This window comes from Anopheles stephensi, chromosome 3 (genome assembly GCF_013141755.1).
Source record: "Anopheles stephensi strain Indian chromosome 3, UCI_ANSTEP_V1.0, whole genome shotgun sequence".
Lineage (NCBI taxonomy): Eukaryota > Metazoa > Arthropoda > Insecta > Diptera > Culicidae > Anopheles > Anopheles stephensi.
Genome location: NC_050203.1, coordinates 65837968 through 65857310, shown reverse-complemented (window position 1 = coordinate 65857310; position 19343 = coordinate 65837968). Strand labels below are relative to the sequence as shown.

At 42.1% G+C, this 19343-nt stretch overlaps 1 protein-coding gene across 5 annotated transcripts in view; it reads right to left on the bottom strand.

The window, feature by feature from the left end:
* The window catches only part of LOC118511718 (venom dipeptidyl peptidase 4), a 102391-nt gene that overhangs the window by 58027 nt on the left and 25021 nt on the right, over positions 1-19343 (bottom strand). The window contains exon 1 of one of the 5 annotated variants that reach the window (XM_036055142.1): positions 3196-3398. The exons of the other annotated variants lie outside the window; for them this stretch is intronic. Within the exon in view, the coding sequence (XP_035911035.1) occupies positions 3196-3234 (39 nt within the window). The 5' untranslated portion in view covers positions 3235-3398. Of the gene's footprint in view, positions 1-3195; positions 3399-19343 lie in introns of those variants that run through there. 5 annotated transcript variants of the gene reach the window in all.

Sequence of the window (19343 nt, the reverse complement as noted above, 5' to 3'; positions counted from 1 at the left end):
CTTTAATGCTTTATTGCTATATTTCATAAATCTTTATTCAATCATTACCATTTCTAGAATGGGATTTAATCATTTTCCTTCATTAAGATCAAAAGTTTTTGGTCTGTATATTTTTATTTCATATTTATTGGTCCTGCTTTCATCGTTTTGTCCTTCAGGCAGCGATGAATTAATAAATTTGTTAATCAGTGTAAACCGGAAATTGGTCCTCAACACGCGTGCAGCATGCTTGAATAAATGAAGGCAGTTGGTGAATAAATGAAGGCGGTGTTAATTGCACACGGTTGAAACTGCACAGCGTCATTTATGTTTCACGGTTCACACGTTTTTGCAGTTTTGCGGGTTGTACTTGGTGAAAAATATTGCGTGCCGTTGGTTGTTTATCATTAAACACGCTTGTAGTCATTATGGGTCTAGTCATTTGCAAGCAATTTATAAAGGGTTTTGGTTTTTCGTCTGTTTTCTCAACAGCTTCTTAATATTAAAAAAAATATTACGAAATTAGCAAACGATCGGAAATGAAGATATTATTTGAATAGAAGGTGTTTGCTAAAAATACTTCATATTGTATGAATTATCCTTTCACAATTATAAACAGAAAGACAATAAAGCACCCTACACCTAAACCATTATTTCGCGCCCTTTCATAATCAAATGCAGACCACCAATTGCTGCACGTTAATTTTCTAAACCACAGCATCCGACACTACGAATCACTTCAGCCATTGCTGCTGCTGCTGCTGCTGCTTCTGCGTCCCACACACACAGACCATCGCAAGGCTTGTTGGCGACGATTTTCCCCAACAATCAGATTATGCGAAACCGCCGAAAATGGATCCGTTTAGCTGGCCGATGTCACCACAAATCGGAGACATGCGTTACGTGTCCCGACTGTGGGATAACCATTGTCCGCCACGCTCACATGGGCCGTGGCTTCCTAGCCTGCGGGCGAATAAACGGCCGCTCGCGAATCACCCACACAATTCTTGGTCAGCCGACCAAACGTAAGCTTGACCACGGTCAGGATGGATGGTAAGCGCAAAATTATTATCGCTCACTTCACACAGCCCGGCGACCCGTTCTGTATGTTTGGCGAAAGTGGTATTAATTCACTGTGGACGTGTGTAAGCGTTATTGGAATGTTTTTGGTTTAGAATACCGGCACCGGTACCCACGGTTGGAACATTATTGTGCTCGAGCAACCAAAAATGATTTTCACGCACGAGTGGCTTAAGCGGTTTCACGCGCGCGTCACGGGTAAACATAAATCTGGCGATGACTGTGGAGTATGCAACGCAGACGGTCGCATTTCTTGTACCGAGAGCATTGGGTAATTAACATTCGGGTGCAAAATAATTAACTCGCGTACGAAATGGTTTTGGTATGGATTTTAAGTAAAATTTTGTCGTTTTCAACATGGATTGAGTTGATTGCTGAGCCATTTAGTTGTTCGATATATTTTACTCAAAAGAAAATAAAGAAAATACTGCGATCGAGTATAGTCCAGAACAAAATGTTCTCGAATCTTTCACAACATTAGATTCGTTGTTGGCACAACTTTTGCCCCATGGCTTGTAAGTGACATTTAGCTACAAACGAATCACGACCGGTACAGTTTGTTCCTGGCCCCGTGCCCGGGTGCAGCTTAATCGTTAAGCTACCCACAAAATCGTTGTTTTATAAGCTGTAACGCAGAGGGTTTTTATTTGGCCTGCGGATAGGCACACGTCTACCTACGCTGGGTCACACAGGAGAGAAATCCCCCCCCCCCCCTCACAAAATGTTGATCAAAAGGTGACCCGACGGAAGAAGGGCCTTCAGCTCGGCTTTCGGTAGCGGTGGCGTCAATCATAGTTTGCAGAGGCGTTGCACAATGCTTGGTGAGCGGTGTTGAGCGGTGGTGGAGAAATTTTCCAACAAACTTCGCTAACTGTCCAGTTTGTGCTTGTTTGATTTGTTTTAACGCCAAGCAACAGCATAAAGCGTTCACGTTACAGGGCTGCATTGTTGTACATTAATGTTTTCTATACTAGATGTTGGCATCATTTATTTAAAAAATACTGATTTAATGCTTCTAAAGATGAAAGATATGGAAGATGTGATCGTTACATTAAAACATTAAAAATATTTATCTTGAAGCCTGCATGAGAAATGCAATCTTTTGAGCTTCATTCGTCGAACTTTTGTTAAATATAAAATAATTTCATGTTCAGAGAATTATAATTTATTATAAATCAATTATTTAGAGAGCACAGCTGATGAGGGGCGGCCCTGTTGGTAGATACGATAACGGCGCCGGTCTAAACACGGCAGGACCGGGGTTCAAGTCTCATCTGGGCCGTTCCCCCAAAGTGAGGACTGACTATCCAACTATGGGCTATCATTAGGTGTAGTAAGCCAGCAATGGCAGGTATGGCTTAAGAATACGAGGACGTTATGCCAAGCAAGAAGAAGAAGCAGAAGAAGCTGATGAGGTAGAATTTCCCATCGTAACGCTTCTAGCCGATTCACCGATTTGTTAATTTAAGATCGAAAGTATTCAAACTGAAAAATCCCCTATATTGTGCCTTAATTAGAACCCATATCATTTTTTTGTTCAGTTATCGTCTCAAATCGGTCAAGACGTGTTGATGAGTCTTTGCATAAGATCGATACAAGCCTTTCTGCTGTTCTGCATGGATCTTCGGACTTATTAACTTCATTTCGGACTCATTAACCTGATCGATACCGCATAGTTCAGATAGTCAGTCCTCACTATTGGGGAAACGGTCCAGAAGCGATTTGAATCCCGATCCTGCCGTGTGAAGGAAGGCGATCCCGGGTTGGCCTGAATCCTCGTCGAGAATATTGGTGTTTTCGATCATTTTGGCCTTGCCTGCCGATCACTGTCACCATCATTGAACAGCACTTAGTTGCAGAACGAATTAAAGTTCAGCACTGTAACACTGACTGCCACAATTGGTGCATAGAAACAGAATAACGTCGGAAAAGTTATACATTTCATTGTTCAAAATTCTTTAACACAATACGACTATTCAAAAGGGGTTGGATTCTCCATCAGAAACACCACATCAATTCCAGTTGACTTTGTAGTGCAACCCAAAAACTTGTTAACCAAACATTTCCGGCACAATAATTGAAACGAACGGAATAATAGAAATGCTTAAATGAACCTCAACCTTTTCCAACATCTACCTTCATATCCTGCTCGTACTGCACACGAAAGTACTCCATCACTGCCAACCAAGACAACCGTGCACTGGTAGGGGAAATGAGAAACTGTAACAGCTGAAAATTGATAAACTTTTCGAGCTCTTCAGCCTTTTGCGAACGCTTCAACCACCATTCATCGATATCATTGCATTGCTTGCAGAGCTAAATCATCACAGGGAAAAGCACACACATGCACACACACCGGCCACTCAACACCGAACGCGATTCCGATTTTCCATTGAGCGATTGAGCTTCGAACTGTTGCGCTTACACCCGACCACTGACTGACGTATGCACAAATGCACTGCTGCTGCACCTGTGGATGCAACGCGGCGAAACTTTCCAGTGCCACATGTATGTGCAATCGAAAGGTAGAATACCATTTTTCAGGTCATTTTTTAGGAAGGGCTTCGTTAGGCTTGTAACATGTGTGTTTTGTAGCACGTGGCGTTTTCCGTCAGCTGCATGCTTCGCTTTTCTTTGTACTTTGTTGGAAAAGTTGCGTCTGAATGGATATTGATTTACGAGCAATGGGGAGTATTTATTTCGATGGTGGTGGTGTGTGTTGAGTGAAAATAGAAATAATGGGCAAAAGGGTGAAATTATTTGTGCTTACGTAGTTGTTAGAATTGATTTAGTTAAAGGTACTGAAAACATTTTAATATTAAATTATTTTATTTCAAGTTCTCCATATCACAATCAGTTTCCAAGAAACTCGTAAACTGTTTTACTACCAGACATTCCCACTGTGCTCCGTCTAGGTCAAAATTGAAGGCTCGCCGCTGCAGGAATCGATAAAGTTAACCTTTTGACGGTCACTTATCGAACGAACGGGCAAAAGCATGTAGTAAAATCCTTACGCAAGTCACATTCCATTTTCCTTTCCCAGCTCCGAACATTGGCGTTTTAATACCTAAAGTAGTAGCATTTATACGTCAAACGACGTCCAGTGAGATGAATGTGTATACCCCAAGCTGAGGTATTTTTTATCCTTTCTATAAAGCCTTTTTAAAGACACTTCGGTCGCACACAATGCACGAACTTAACGAGGCAGAGAACATTTGCATAAGTAAACCTCTTAAACCATGGTTTAAATAATGTCACAGTACCCTCTCTCTCTCTGTCTGCATCTTGCTAGAAGTCGCTCTGTGTGCTGTTAGAGGATGGAGAGCGCAAACATTCATCTTACCGACAGACAATGTCGACACAGGTCGGTACATTGTAGCGTGCACATTAGAAATAACCGGCAGGTTCCAGCCCAGTGTCCAGTGCGGTTGCTGCTGGGTTTCATTTCCTTCCAATATCCTGACGGATGGGGGCTCTATTGAATTTCCACCAGCGGCCACCATTCATGATAATGGCCCGAAACGGTGAACGTACCGCGTACGGTACGGGTAATAAATTTCTCTCCTCCATTGCTGAGATGGTCGGGTACCGTTCGGGCACTTAGCTGCAGCTCAGCTCAGCTCTAGACATGCAATGGACTGTGGCTTGCGGTTTGGCCGAAGCTGTCGTTGCGCGTCTGGAGCATTGAAAAACTGCTGCTGTTTTGTGGTAGAATGCATTCTTACTGTGAGCGATGCCGTGCTCCATGTGAGCTCACTGTAAGGTTCTATTCTTCTTAGGAGGACCGTTTTCCAGGGAGAACTTCAGGCAACACGGTTACCGATCGGAACAGTTTCCACACTGTGTCTTTCGGTGCTTTTCAATTTCTAGCAGGGATTTCAGCTTCCTTAGAAACAGATTTGACCATTTTGCATGAAGTTTGCTTGCGATGATTGATTGACTTTAAAATTTATGTAGAGTTTTCAAAAATGTGCTGAAATAGGAGTTGAATTTTTAGTGCAGGAATACGCCATGACAAACTAAAGAAAACGATCAAAATTTTATTAAAGAAGAAGAAGAATCTCATTAGGATAGGATTGCTGTCTCAAGACAATTGTGATCTTAATAGTCTAAATCTCTATGAATTTTAAAGTTGTGTAAAGGACAGAAGTATGAAGATTTTATTTTATATTTATATTTTTAGGATGACGGCTTGACGCCGTATTGTCAGAAGTATGAAGTAAGTGCGCCAGATAAAAAGCGCATTTGTCCTATCAATAGTTTGAAGATGAGCAAATTCCTACACAGACTTATGATGCAGTGTTAAAAGGTAGGTGTCCTCCTTAAATTCTTCATAGATTCCGCGAACAACAGCCAAGGGCAGCAAGACAACACGTGTAAATATTTCCAAAATTCTTCCAATTTTACAAGTTACTCGAGCAAGCTCAATTAGTGGACGAACAAGACAACAATATAGCAGTTTTGAACGTCAAGAATATCAGGTAACGCTGAAACCATTGAAATCATAGAACATAGGCGGTCCTACGGATCCTGCTTGAGTATACATCATAAAGAAAATTGTGATGCTAGCAAAAGCTTATTCGGCACGAATTTGGAGCCTTTCTAAGAACTGCACTGATTGGTATGATATTCGGTAACCATCGCTTTGAGCGGCATAAGACTCCTCTCGTGAATAGCTATTAATAGTTACTAGCGATTACACTCTTTATACACTGCGTCTTAAACAAGACATCACCACTCATGCAAGTACGCCATCGTTCATGGCTGCATTTGCAGCCCGTGTTCGATCGCAAATTGGAGCATTGTTTTATGCGTTTCGATCCGATCAGTGCAGTAAAGGAAAATTGCTGATTGTCTCTTCGTGATTGATTTGACATGTAGTTCGACCATGAAACACTCCCCATAGGTATCTAGTACCTAGGGTACCACAGCTCACAAAGAGCCAACATTTTTAGCACCGTCGTAAATTTTACAACCATAAACCCATTCGCAACCTTCAGCCACCAGTGGTTTATGCTGGCGTTGGATTAGAGCAGAGCAGAGTGGGCACTATTGCAGCTTCTGGGGCTTCGTGCTCTGCCGAACGAACGGACAGCCGTGACCAGTGACCAGTAGCAGACGAGGCAGATAGGCAGGCCATTCCGGAAGGCTAGAAAAAGTAATTCATTAGCCAATGGAACGATGTCTTGGCCAAATGGTACCAAGTCAGTTGGAGATTGCATAGCATTAAACTAAGCTTATCTTAATCGGCTTTCGGATCTACTGACTGTCGGCGGGTGAATATGTGTCTTGTGACGTCGATGAATTACGGGCGGAAGATTATATCCGTCGGTTATTGCGTCCGAGAGCAGTTTGTGGGTTATTTGTGAATACATTTGGATGAAAGGCAATGAATTTTACTGTCTTCTTATGGTTTGCAATATAAGTTTCAATATTATTTATGTTTTAATATCGAAAAGCAGTTATGCTAGACCACGCTTAAACCAACACTTTCTACTATTTTGTTTATAAAGATACGAAACATCTTCCACCAAACATTCCATCTGCACAAAAAGGCAAAAGGACAGAGCGAATCGTATCCGTATGCAGAGCGCAGCACAATTGGACCAATAAAAGCTGACAGGATATTATGTTGCCTTCTTCTGTAGCTCGTTTCTATTCAAATGAATTTAAATAGCTGTCAACGGAAAGGACTGGGCTACTAACTGGCGTACGGCCTGGGTCGGTTGGCATGAGAAATGTGGTTTCATTTTTCTTTTCCTCCTGTTTTTTTTCCTTTTTGTTCAGTTCGCTCCGATCCAACGGGTACCGATTGCATGATAAGCAGAAGGGTTCGTTCTCCCACTCTCTGTAACCGCGATAAGGCGAGCTGCTTCAGTGTCTTGCCGCTTCAGTACATCGGCTCGTATTTACATCGGTAAATCGTTAACAATGAGGGTGCACGTTGGTTTTGTTTCATGTACCGTGCCAATCATCTGGAGCTACTGGTACTGGCTGAAAAGAGCCCGTTGATTCCTTCGCCAAGATAAGCATCGTGCCGTGGCCAATAATGCTCTGCCCGCTGTGACTAATCGAGCGGCTTGCCAGGGTAGTGCATGGTTGGGAGAACTTACCCTTAAATTTGATGCATAGTTTGTAATGGAAGCGCATTCTCTGCGCACACCTCGGCGCAGTGTTTAGACGGGGTAAAATGTGCCATTTAAAATCACTCACAACCTGTTAGTTTGCCTAAGAAGGGCTAGGTTTGTAGCGGAAATGGTTGCATGTGCAAATATACACATAAAGCTTTCCGGTGGCAGTTTTGCGATAATGGTGGGCCCCACAGGTGGCACGGATAAGGTAGCGCGAGTTGGGAAATGGTGTCAAGTCACGCCAGCGTAATAAAGGATGAAAAGGCACAGTGTCGACGAGGATATACAAACTAGCGCATTCTTTTATGGAAACGGATTGTTGCTGGTGCGAAGGAAAAACTTGGGCTGCGTATTGTGTAATTTTTTAGCCAACGTTGAGGTTTAGGTGATAAGGATATTAATGAATTTAAGTAGGTTTTTTGAATGTATAATTTTCCTAAGTAATTGTTCCTATAAAATTAAAGGAAAGGTTTAATAATTTATTTAGATATCAGTTGAAAGACTCAACGAGGTATTGTTAGCACTTTTTTTGCAAATATATTATCTCTACAGTAATCTCAAGGCATACACTCCATTTTCTTTCCCTTATTCTGAGCATGATACATTTAAAGTGTCAAGAAAGTATCATTGTCCAATATTAAAGCAATATTAAAAAGAGTAAAACAATCTCCAGTTGAGCGTTCAGTTTCAAGCGATTATTCCAACGCTCATCATCCGAGCAGAGTTCATTTAGGAGTTCATTCTTATGACGGTTAGTCGGTTTGTTGTATGAAAGAGACTTTGAGTTATTTGACGTCATTCGTCTCTATGCTTCTTATTTAAAGTGTGATTTTGTCACTTAAATTGAGTAAGGATATGGTTCTTTCTGCAACCCTTCCTTGGCTAGCGGAATTCTCAATGAAAAATCTGTATGCTGTTATTTCTCTCAATGGTCCGAATGGTCCAACGAACCCAGTCAGATTTTGTAGTAGAAAGCTATAATTATAACTTATTTTAGCTTGCTTGATGATTTAATTTCATTACGTTTTATGTTCAGCAATTACAGTTCTTGTTAGCTCGATTATTACTTATAGACTAAAAAACTGACCTGGACAGATTTTCACATTAGCAATATGAGCATGGTTTGCTGTCGCATAAAATTAAAATTAATTAATTTTATCACCTAATTGAAATATTTGTTTGTTTTGCACTGAGCAATTCTGGCAGCCTTATCCATTATTAATTTGAGTTTTAAATTGATAATGAGTTTAATTGAAGCTGCTGAATGGCTGTAATCGTGTGGTGATGTGTGGTGTGGCTATTACTTAAAAAACTATTTATTTGCTTAAACTTTAATTTAGATAAATAATCGACAAGGTCTAGTAGATTTTAAGCTGACTATTTAACTAAATATTTATATGTTTTTTTTTGTTTATAAATCTACTTCATATTCATAACTGCTTCATACTTGTACCTCACTGTGCGCAAGTTGACGGCTATGATCCGATAAGCACCCTCCAATCCCATCAACACATTTGTTCACACGAAAACCCACTTCCGGTGCTTCATTTTTCAACCCTCCACAACAACAACAAGGAAAACCAAAGGTTAAGTGCAACCGGAAACCGATACCACCACACACTAATGCGAAAAGATTGACGTGACAGCAGCCACGCGTGAGTGCGTGTGTGTGGTATGGTGGCGTGAAAAATGTAAATTTAATTATTGCTGTAAATGATTCAATCATTTATGTGATACCCGTACATTACTACCTCACGAGCCCTCATGCGGTACCACTTGGAAACACCAACACCATGTTGCGTGCCGTGTACGTACGGAGTTTCATGCAGACGGCTGCCATTGCAACGGGTTCATTCGCAGGCAGCGCGAGTTCCCATCGATAATGCATCCCCAGTGGTGCATGCGATGGATTGTTGATGGATCGTTTCCATCATGGTGGTGGATCCTGTTGATGGGTCATTTCGTGATGGCGAGTGAGGAAAAGTGGAGCTTCAGACCGATCAATGGCGATACATCATTCACCGGAACCGATCGTGCGCACCAATCGAAAGGCCAAACCGAAGGCATCAGCAAAAGCAGTAGAACCCTATTTCGCTTCGTACGATTGGATTGGCAGCCGTCGATTTTGCCGTCTCATTAAATCGTGCTGTTCGGGAAAAAAAAGTTTTCACTTTTGCCCCACCCCAGTCCCAGCGCAGTCCAGCGCCTGCTTGGACAATTTTGCGTTTTCTTTTCGCCAAAGTTCGGTGAAGATGGCTGCTCCCGGGGAAGGATGAACAAAAAAGTGGAGCAAAAGAGCGATTGAACGTAATGATAAATTGATTCGTAATTAATTTTCTCAGCTTCTCAAGCGTTGAACACGGACAAACACACACAGAGATCCCTCTGTGCTGCACGGTTTCCAGCTAAGTGTGATGCCCAAGCCGGTTCTTACGGGGACGTTGCGATAGACTCCGTCCATCGGTGAAGGAAACAGACTACGGCGACTAGAAAAACGGGAACAGTTCTTTACAGCACAGTTCGGTTTGGTGGCCACGATCGATGTCGATTGAACGTTGCTTAATGTTTTGGAACAGTTTGAAATGAGTTGAAAAATATTAATCGACACCCGACAGTGGAAAGCGATGGCGCCGCACCGTGTACGGTAAATTGATGTTGTTTATGTAATGTTGGTCGTTGGGGGAAATATCTCGTGTTCTTCTGGAAATCTTTCTATTAAAGGTAAAAATTTCTCACAATTTTTTTGTAAATCATAGAAGCGTTAACTAATATACATTTATTTTTTGTTAAGATTAATGGATTGCAATCGTTGAAGCTCGTTTGACGTCGAAAAAATGAATCTTTATCCTTCCTCTGTTTCCTTCTTTTTCAAAAAGATAAATTGGCCCCCGATTTTCGTTTTTTTTCCACCCATTTTATTGATATTAACCCCCGAAAGGTATTCAACCCAGCGTGGCGCAAAAAGCAAAGCCAACCTTTTTGCCAGCAGAGCATAAATATTTGCTTTGTTGTTGTTGGGTTCGGAACAAGTTTCGATGGGTGTGAAAAAGAGTTCAAAACTCGTTCGAAATTGGTAGCTTCGGTAGGGCAGCGCTGATGAAACACAATTCAGGACAAGGGTGGCAAGCACATTTCTTAAAGCTCATTCATACTTTCATCGATCCGTTTCATTGTTGTTGCTTATTGCGAGAACTAGAGGAATGAGAAACAATCAATTGCTGCATCGAATCGAATGAACTCATAACAACCAAAACGAGCTAATTTCAAAAAGGCTAATTTATTTTGTTTCCCCCGGCAGCTCATATCAACCCCAACCACATACATACACATTAACCACCAGCTTCACGCCGCAGGGCGTCGCGATTGAATGTAGTGTTAAAAAATACTACCGAAACACAATTTCACCACACCATCAAACGCAATGAAACAGCTTGAAATTCCCAGCAACACTAATTGGATGCTTTGGCCAATTTGGCGTCTGCAATGGGAAATTGATTGGCGCGCGAGCGTTCGCCAGTGCGCAGTACGCATGTAAATAAGACCCTCACGAACGCGATTATCTCGCTCGAAATTGGAATTGAAATGGCTGGGGAGCGTTTTAAATTTACGAGTATGTTTCGGTAAACAACGCGAACGCCACAAAATGTGAAGTTAACATGGGCTCGCCCAAAAACGCGTGAGGGGAAGGCGTAATCCGCACGAAGAGGCGGACTAATCTTCGATCGATCGGTAATTGACCTTTGTGGCCAGATTGCGGTTCGATGGCCGATTGCATTTCAGTCTATCCCCCCCCCCCCCCCCGCTCGGCGCATATCTCATTAGAATTTATTGATCAGCATTTCAAAGCCGCGCTGACGGTGCGGTGTTGAAGTTTCACGTCACCACGCCAATTTTCTCGGCTTACGCACATTGCTTCGTGTACTTGGTAGATGTTTCAAGATGGAGACGTGAGAAGTTACATTGCATTCTCCTAATTCGATTAGCCGAACCGCTGGTACGGTGCAGCGGTCCGCATAATTGATGAGATTGTTTCGTCTTGAACTTTGTACCCTTCATTATCGTTATTGTGGGCCCGGACAGTGCGGTTAGCGGGCTGGTCGGGAATGATAATCGCCCGGTTTAATAAGATTATGCACAGACAATCATATTCGCAGAAGAGATATTGGAGGAGGTTGCTGACTGTGATGCAAATTATTTTAAAAAAAGGTATGATGAAGTGACGTGAAATTGTATTTGCTTTAAATTAGGCCGATGAATTCGACGAATTCAATAAGTTTTTTGAAATATCTATGAACGTTTTTGTTAAAAAACTAGTTCGATTTCCAGGAAATTGTTATATTAATGGAGCATATAGAGTTGTTGGTACTTTGTGAGCTGTGCATAACGAGACCTTTCCCACGCTAGGGACGACAATTTTGGACAAAGACTCTTAGAGACGCTAGGTCGCTTGGTAGACGTCATTCCTTGAAAGGGAAGCTAGACAACTTTAAAAATTGCAGCTTCTTTTGCGTGAATATGCTGGACAAGTAGAACAAAGCTCGACGTTCATGTTTGAGACGGAGCTGACCATGTCCATGCAGACATCTGGTTTCGATGGCAATTGCATGTATATCGTTGATATATGAGACTTCGTGCTGATTTGTGCTATGTTCAATAAGACTTTCTGTACAAAGTTCTATCGAACGACCTGTTCCAATCTTTCTGAAGGCAAAAAAGAGCAGCAACTGATCATCAACATTTTTATGGCGTATCAACATAGGAGCGGAAGGAGCGGCCGTTCGGGGCCTCGTCGGTGAGGGAAATCCTGTTGTTTCCCTCTAACATCACAATTAGAGGGGTTTCAACTGCCAATCTGCTCGGGGCCTCCAAATATCTTGACCCACCACTGATTATGAATGCCATTATCTATCGAAAAATTGTCGAACAGTAAACATTTAATGCTTGATAATACTTGAGCAGCATATCATGCTACGCTCACTGCAACTGCCAATCAAGAAACATCCTTATAAAGCTTCATTCATTGAGTAAAATGAGCATTTCGTTAGCTGTATTTTCACTTAAACGACAAACAATTCAATCGTTTGACCATAAAATGCTCTTTTGTTTGTTTTGCTTAATTTATCCTGAGCGAAGACTTCGCCAGCTTTTGAAACCGGTTACTCCCACTTTGAAATACCGACAGTCCCAAAATATTGTTCCCTCCCTCAAACGACCCATTGTCAACAGAAGATTGATGAGTTTTCATCAAGTGTGTTAACTAACCTTTTTAAACAAGAATGTTAAACTTAGCTTGCTCAACCGGACATGGTAAATGGGCCCACTCCCCCGGCACCCGAGGGCAAGCTGATTGTTAGCGAAACAATTTTCTGCAGCCTCCAGCCGGGTATGTCAAGGACGTCCCCAAAACAGCCCTGGGCCAAAAGGCGTGATGGAAATTGTCTGCGAAAGGTATTGCAGTGGTTGTCGGCGTTATGGGCAGGTAAGCTGGAAGTTTTGTTTTATTCTTTCTGTTGTAGTCTCATCGCACCAGTAACTGACTGGAACATGATTGATTAGATCTAAATTTGAACTTTTGCGTGGTCGGCCCTCGGAACACCTGGCCTGACCTTCTGTTCCCCGGTTCAGTGGAGCCGCATGCTCATCAGCCGTGCAGGCCATATTGTTTTGCAATCGACAAGACTGGAGAGTCGTTTTGGGTTCTTTCTTTCGTCCCCGAGGGTTGCTCTTTTTTTCGGGGAAGGCTCTACATCTGGGGCTTATTAGGCACGACCGGGAACAGTTGGTGGAACGGGGTGGAGATAAACAACGATTGATCACTGTCAGGAAGATTGAATTTGAAGGCAAGTTTTAAGCCATAGTACGTGCACGGAACCGGTAGTGGTCCACACTATTAGGGGTTTCCGCTAAAACCCGGGCCTGTGGTGATATATTTGATCGTATCGGGATATCCGTCAATATTGACCAAATAGTCTGTCGTTTACTTTTAATCAGAATGTTTGGGTAGAGCAAAAGATTCGCTTTCAATCATGCTGGGTTTGAGGATAGCAAGGAATCCAGTCAGTTTGAGTTTTAAAATGTCTTTTCTATCAAACATTAAGTTTTTAGAAAAATTGAAGGTTAAAATTGAATTGAATGAACAATCCAAGTTAAATTTTGAATAGTAGGATTCTCACGAATGGCTTAAAACCTGAGCCTATAATTAAAATAATTTGTCACATCAATGGAACTCCACCCTATCGACGTCATAAGCTCCTGTCAATGATAGTCAGTGAACGGTTCAATTATCAAAAGCTCAAATGTTCAACGTCATCGCAACGGCGTTGTAACTTTTTCAATGCTAAAGCCAAGCGGAAAATAAGGTTAATAATCACCTGCACACGTCACAACACACACACACACATACACAAACGTGCGCTCAATATTTTCCTACTCTTAATGCTTTCAATGAACCGATAAATAAGTTTTCCCATTTTTCCTCTCATAAATACTACCAACCGACGACAGCAGATGGTAGGAACAGCATATCGAGCTTGAAACAAAAAAAAAAATCAACGAGGAGGAACCAACCAACCAAAACCGAAATATTAAGTATGGTGTGGCATGTAAACATACACCATGACACCAAACAAAAAAGCAAATTTTGGGTGGGAATAAGAATAAATTAAAACAAAAACACCACCAAAGTTCATGATACGAAAACCACACAGAGATATGGGCAGATGATACGGGGATGCCGAAACTTATGTTGTGGCTTTGTATGTTTCCTTCTCATTGTTCTCGTGTGTTTGTAGTGGTCAGACCGGTGCGATAAAGTAGCAATAAAGGATTTTTCGTCGCCAATCTCAGGTAGAAGAAAAACTTTAAAGCCAAACTATGAAAGCATATCGGTTTGGTACAGACAGTTGGGGCATAGCATTGACACCTACCGCATACACTGCCCATAAACCAGTATGGTTGTGCTTTGTTGCGTTCTCAGCAGTCAGTAAAGAAAGAAGTTAAACCGGTAACGGCTGTCCTCTCGGTGGAAAGACAGGTTATTTCGGGTTTTTGGCCGCAAGACATAATGTTTGCTGCAGCAGGTTGATAAATCGATGTCGAAACGGGTGAAAAGTATCGAGCTGCAGCATGAACGTAACATGTTTTGACACTTCCGGGACTCGAGGGCCGGGCCATGATTTAAGGCCCGTCGATCGTTAGCAAGCAAGAACGCTCCCGGTAAGGCCCGTTTCGGCCTATATCAGCGATGAGCAATATCTTGGCGAAGGGTAGAAAAGATTGGAGGTGACGTAGGTTAAGGAAGGGCAATCCCCAGAGGGTAGGATAGAAATGAAAGTGCTTCGGAAATCGGAAATCGAAACCATTTTCGTTAGTTGACTTCAGGCAATAGTTGATATTAAATACAACGGTAGGATGGTAAAAAAGGGGGTTGATGTTTTGGAAAATTTAATCTTGCTCTTAGGTAGTATAGATTCATGTAAACATTTAGTGAAGGAATTTGTTTTGATGGTTAACTTCTAAATTATCGACTTAGCTCACCCAGGAAAAGAGGAAGGAAATTTTTGTTTAAAAAAGAAAGCAGTATGTAATTTTTTGATGATTTTATTTTGTATTTCTTTGTAACGCTTGTGTGGTTCCGAAACAACCCCGAGCCGAAAGCATAATGCCTAACGAATAAATATTTACCTTTTTGTTACGGTCACCAATATAACATTTCCAAACAATAGACGCAACAAGCTATTCTTTATGTCCATAACGTGAAATGTGTCTCGGTAGCGGTATGTAGAATGAAGAAAGCTTGGCTATTGTTTGCAGACTTAGTACCGTAGCAGTACAATGGACGCGCCTGGTAGCGCTCAGAGCAGTTAACATTTTGGCATTATTTTAACGAAAAAGCTTCTTAATTGAAAAATAAACCATTGCAATACGAGTGTGCATAGTGAATGCATAAGAATAGAAAGTAGAAACCATCTGATCAAATGGAAGAGTAAACGTTCTCAGTTTACCTCTGGATTAAGCAGACCAACCGTAAAAAATGGGAAGTCTAAGAAGGAGCTCCAGAGTAAATATGCCCCATGCCACAGCCGAAAACATTACTAGCCACGTAGCAGACTTTGGGAGCAATGAATGCCTTTGGCTGCAACCGATTTACTCTCCGAGCTGCCCTTCCGGAATCTTAAATGCAGTGTAATGTGCTATTCATTGAGCGGGAAGTTCGGGAAAAAAAAAGAAAAGGGAAAGCGATAGTAGGAGAAGCATATTTTTCCATTCATGCTATCCAGTACCAGCGCAGGGAGCGGTGCATGGTTCCGTTTTATGATAATCGTAATGCCTGTGGCTTTTAGTTTCATCCTCTATCCCGGCACCGGGCTACAAAGCCCGTTGGGGATGGGATTTTATCAAAATAAATTCACTCCCATATTTATACCATCCGGATCAAGCCGCTGGTATTGCTGGTTTCAGTCCACCAGTTTTTTCCCTATTCCCCCTTCCCAGCCGACACACACTGCCGAGCGTTGTGACAAACGCTTTAAAACAGATTGGATTATGGCCACAACAGTGTTCACCATTAAGCATGGGACTGAAATGTTCGGTGAAGGAACGAGAGAGAGAGGTTTGGTGCGAGGGAGTACCATATCTCGACACACGCTCTATCAGAAAGATTATGATTTTCCATCCAAACGGTTCGTGCGGTAACCTAAAATTGTAAAGTGAAAAAGAAGCAGTGGCATGAAAAATGAAATTTAAATAGCATGCACATCCGAAATGTTTGAAAGCAGCTCGAAGATAGGAGCGACAGAAGCTTAGGCATGGTGCGACCGTTGTGGATGATTATCATTGTTGAAATATTCATGAAGCGTAGAGATGGGTGACTTGGTAAGCAAAGCTTCGCAAATCGTTTCTCACACAAATAGTTTACTCAAAAACCATGGTTTGACGGAAAATTGGCTTAAATTTTTGACTCTTAAATTTAACGAAGAGGGAAGTGAAAAAAAGTTCATCAAATGAGGACCGGGTGGGCCGAGGTGACCGGTTTGATTAAGAAAACTATCATCATAATCATCGTTACCGTCAGTGTTGTCTTCTTGCCGTGCGTGGCAAGAAAATTCTTGGCAGACTGGTAGCTTTAGCAAGCACAAAATCACCTTTCGAGAAACAGTTTTGCAGCGCAAGACGGTTCATTAAAAAAAAAAACTCAAAACAGAAGTTAATTTTCCACCCTGGCAAGTTTAGGTACCGCTTCGTGCTTCATTTCTTCTCGGGAAAACCGTTTATCCCGATAAGGAAAGTGGAGTAACGCTACATCAGTCGGTTGTGGAAGTTTTTCACGTGATAACTTTTTTTCTTCTTTGCTTCCTCAGCAAGCGCGTGCTGGGCTGAGAAACGTCATCCGTTGCCATCCCGACAACAGCATATTTAGTTGTCAAGATACGCATTGCTCGAACTGCGATGAAAGACCAGGCGCCTCCACCAAGAAGTTGTACGAGCACCATTATAGCGTAATGCGGACGGGACATTGTTTTACCATGTGTGTGTTTGTGTGCGTGGATCGGTATGTGATTTTATTTTCCATCGCACTTGTTTTGAGTTTTGAAGTTTTAACTTCCGGAATGTATGATTGCTATTCTGCAACAGTGTGGTTCAAACTCATCGCGGTGCTGGTGGGCGGAAAGCATGTCTGTGAAACTTTTAACGCGAGAAACGGGATGAAAAAATCCTCTCGCTTCTTTTTTTCTCACTAGCAAAGTTTTTGCTTTTGCGGAAGAGGTTAGTGGGGTAAAGTTTTTTTTTGTTGCTGTGTCGTTTTTTTCTTTGCATGCTTACTACCCTGCACTCGTGTGCCTTACAAGCGGCCCAGCTTTGGGACGAACTTGTTACAAAGTTTGAAGCTTGGCTCAGCTCAACAGATAGTGAAGTGATCGTGCAATTGTTGGCTATAAAATGCAGGCCAAAGCATCCCGAACGCTTCCCAGCGGACGAACTGTTTGTTTGCACATTTCTTGAGTTGCGGAGTTTATTTGCTTTTCAATTGCGTCGTCCATTTGCTCTCTTTCTCGCTCTCTCTCTCTCTGGATGCCAGCTGGAAGTGTGTCAACTGTGCTGGACAGCGGTTGAAAATGTCCACGCAGGACAGTTTCTCAAGCAGCGCTTGGTGGTTGCTGGAGGATTTCTTTATCGTTTCTTGGACGATAAGTTTTGTTTTGTCAATAGTTTGCGCTGCAATGTAAACTTCTTAGGAGTTTAATTTATCAACGCAGCGGAAGGAGTTTGCCCGGGAACTAATACTTTTTATGGGAGCCAAGGGAGCCAAGGGGGCTGCTGGAAGCTGGTATTGACACTAAATTTACGGTGAAGTGATTTGAGATTGGTTGATATTTTCTTCTAGTTAGATTAAACTTATACTTCTCTCGCTTTCTCTTCTTAGGCTAACGACCTCTTATAGGTTATGCCTGCCATTTCTGGTTTACTAGACTTAATGATACCATGTAGTTGAATAGTTAGTCCTCACTATTAGAAAATGTGAACCCCCTGCCGTATGAAGACCTCATCCATCAAATCTCATACAATATTTGTGCGACTAGTCGTATACCAATAAACAGTGACACTAGTCTTAATAATCATGTTTGAAAAGGATATTTTAAATATTTTTTTTTGTGGGGCTTTTAATTGCTTACCGAGAGTTTGTCCTAAGACTTAGAACTTATTTTTTGCATTTTTTGTACAATAGCATCTTGCCAAACGAAAATGATCGCAACGATATAAAGTATCTTATTCTTAACGAGTTTCGATCGTCTGGATGAAAGAACTGTAAAATGGGTTAAATAAGCGTTCGCTTAACTTCAATCGAGTGCAGTACAATGCACACAAAACACTCACACAATCGTCCCTACAAAGTTTCATCCATCTCGTGCTTCTGGTACAACTGAAGTGCACAACATTTACCTTGTCAGGCAAGCATAACATAACAATGCAAGGTGAAGGATGATACAGTTTGTGGCAGTTGGAATTGACGTTTGACTGGCAGCACGTCACGGCCAGGGATTTGCTGCTATCATGACATGCACGCACGTAGGTCGAATCCATCTGTTTCTCGTTTTTTTGTTCACCTGTTCTGTTCTGTTTAATTCACTATGTGTGTGAATCGTTTTGCAGCTGAGCTGATTGTTATAACTTTGAGTGGGAAACGGGGCGGGGGGGGGGGAGGGTGGGGTCATTTAGAAATTATAAAGACGAGTGATTTAATTTGGGATCTTTGGGATTTTTCTGGAGAATTTTTCAATAAGCTAATTGACACACTCGTGATTGAGTTCATAAGAGAAAAAGCTTGTTCATGAATAAATAAGTATTACTTAAGTTTTCAGATGCTGTTGTGGAAGAAAATTGAACACAATTTTAGGAATCTAATTTCAAAAAATACAGAGCAGTTTCCTGGAACTTTATTCCATTTAACACAAACGCACTTCATCAACCAAACCAGCACCAAAAGAACCTTCTTTTACAAAACAGGTTAATTTAAAACTTGCTTCCCTTAGTTGCCACGATCCAGTGTCCATTCCCCAGAACCAGCAGGGAAGTAAAATAATTGATTAAGCCGTACCCCAAAACGGCTCACCACTCCAGGGCCAGAAAATTATGATTTTATTTTTTAACAGTCGCCTACAGGAACTGGCTGCCGACAAAGGAACCGCCGTCCCCAAAACACTGGTCTCATCCGGTGTCGATGACTAGCGCAAAACGGTTGCCCGGAAGAAGTGTGCCGGCAGCTGGTGGGGTGGTTCCAGTGATGGATACGATAAACGCTGAAAAGCAATATTATGCTTTGCGCGGGGGTTTTGCGTTTGTCCGATCCGACCCTGGGACCCAGTTTCGAGGTTTATGATGCTCGTTGTAAGAGGACCCTGTGCGTCGTTTGTGCTTCGCTTTAACCTCACCTCGAAAGGGAAAGGGAACTAGAACTGTGTGTGTGTAAGAAGCGAAAGCCCAACACGAAAAAGAAACCCCAAGACCGGAAACTCAAATCCACCGGAATTGTTGAGTCACGCGGAGCTTCCCCGTGCGCTGTTACTTATCGTCCGGGACAAGAGATTCTCGAGAGAGATAGTAGGCTAGTGGCGAGTGTGGCGGAAATCGGTTTGGTGGCAGGAGCAATTATGT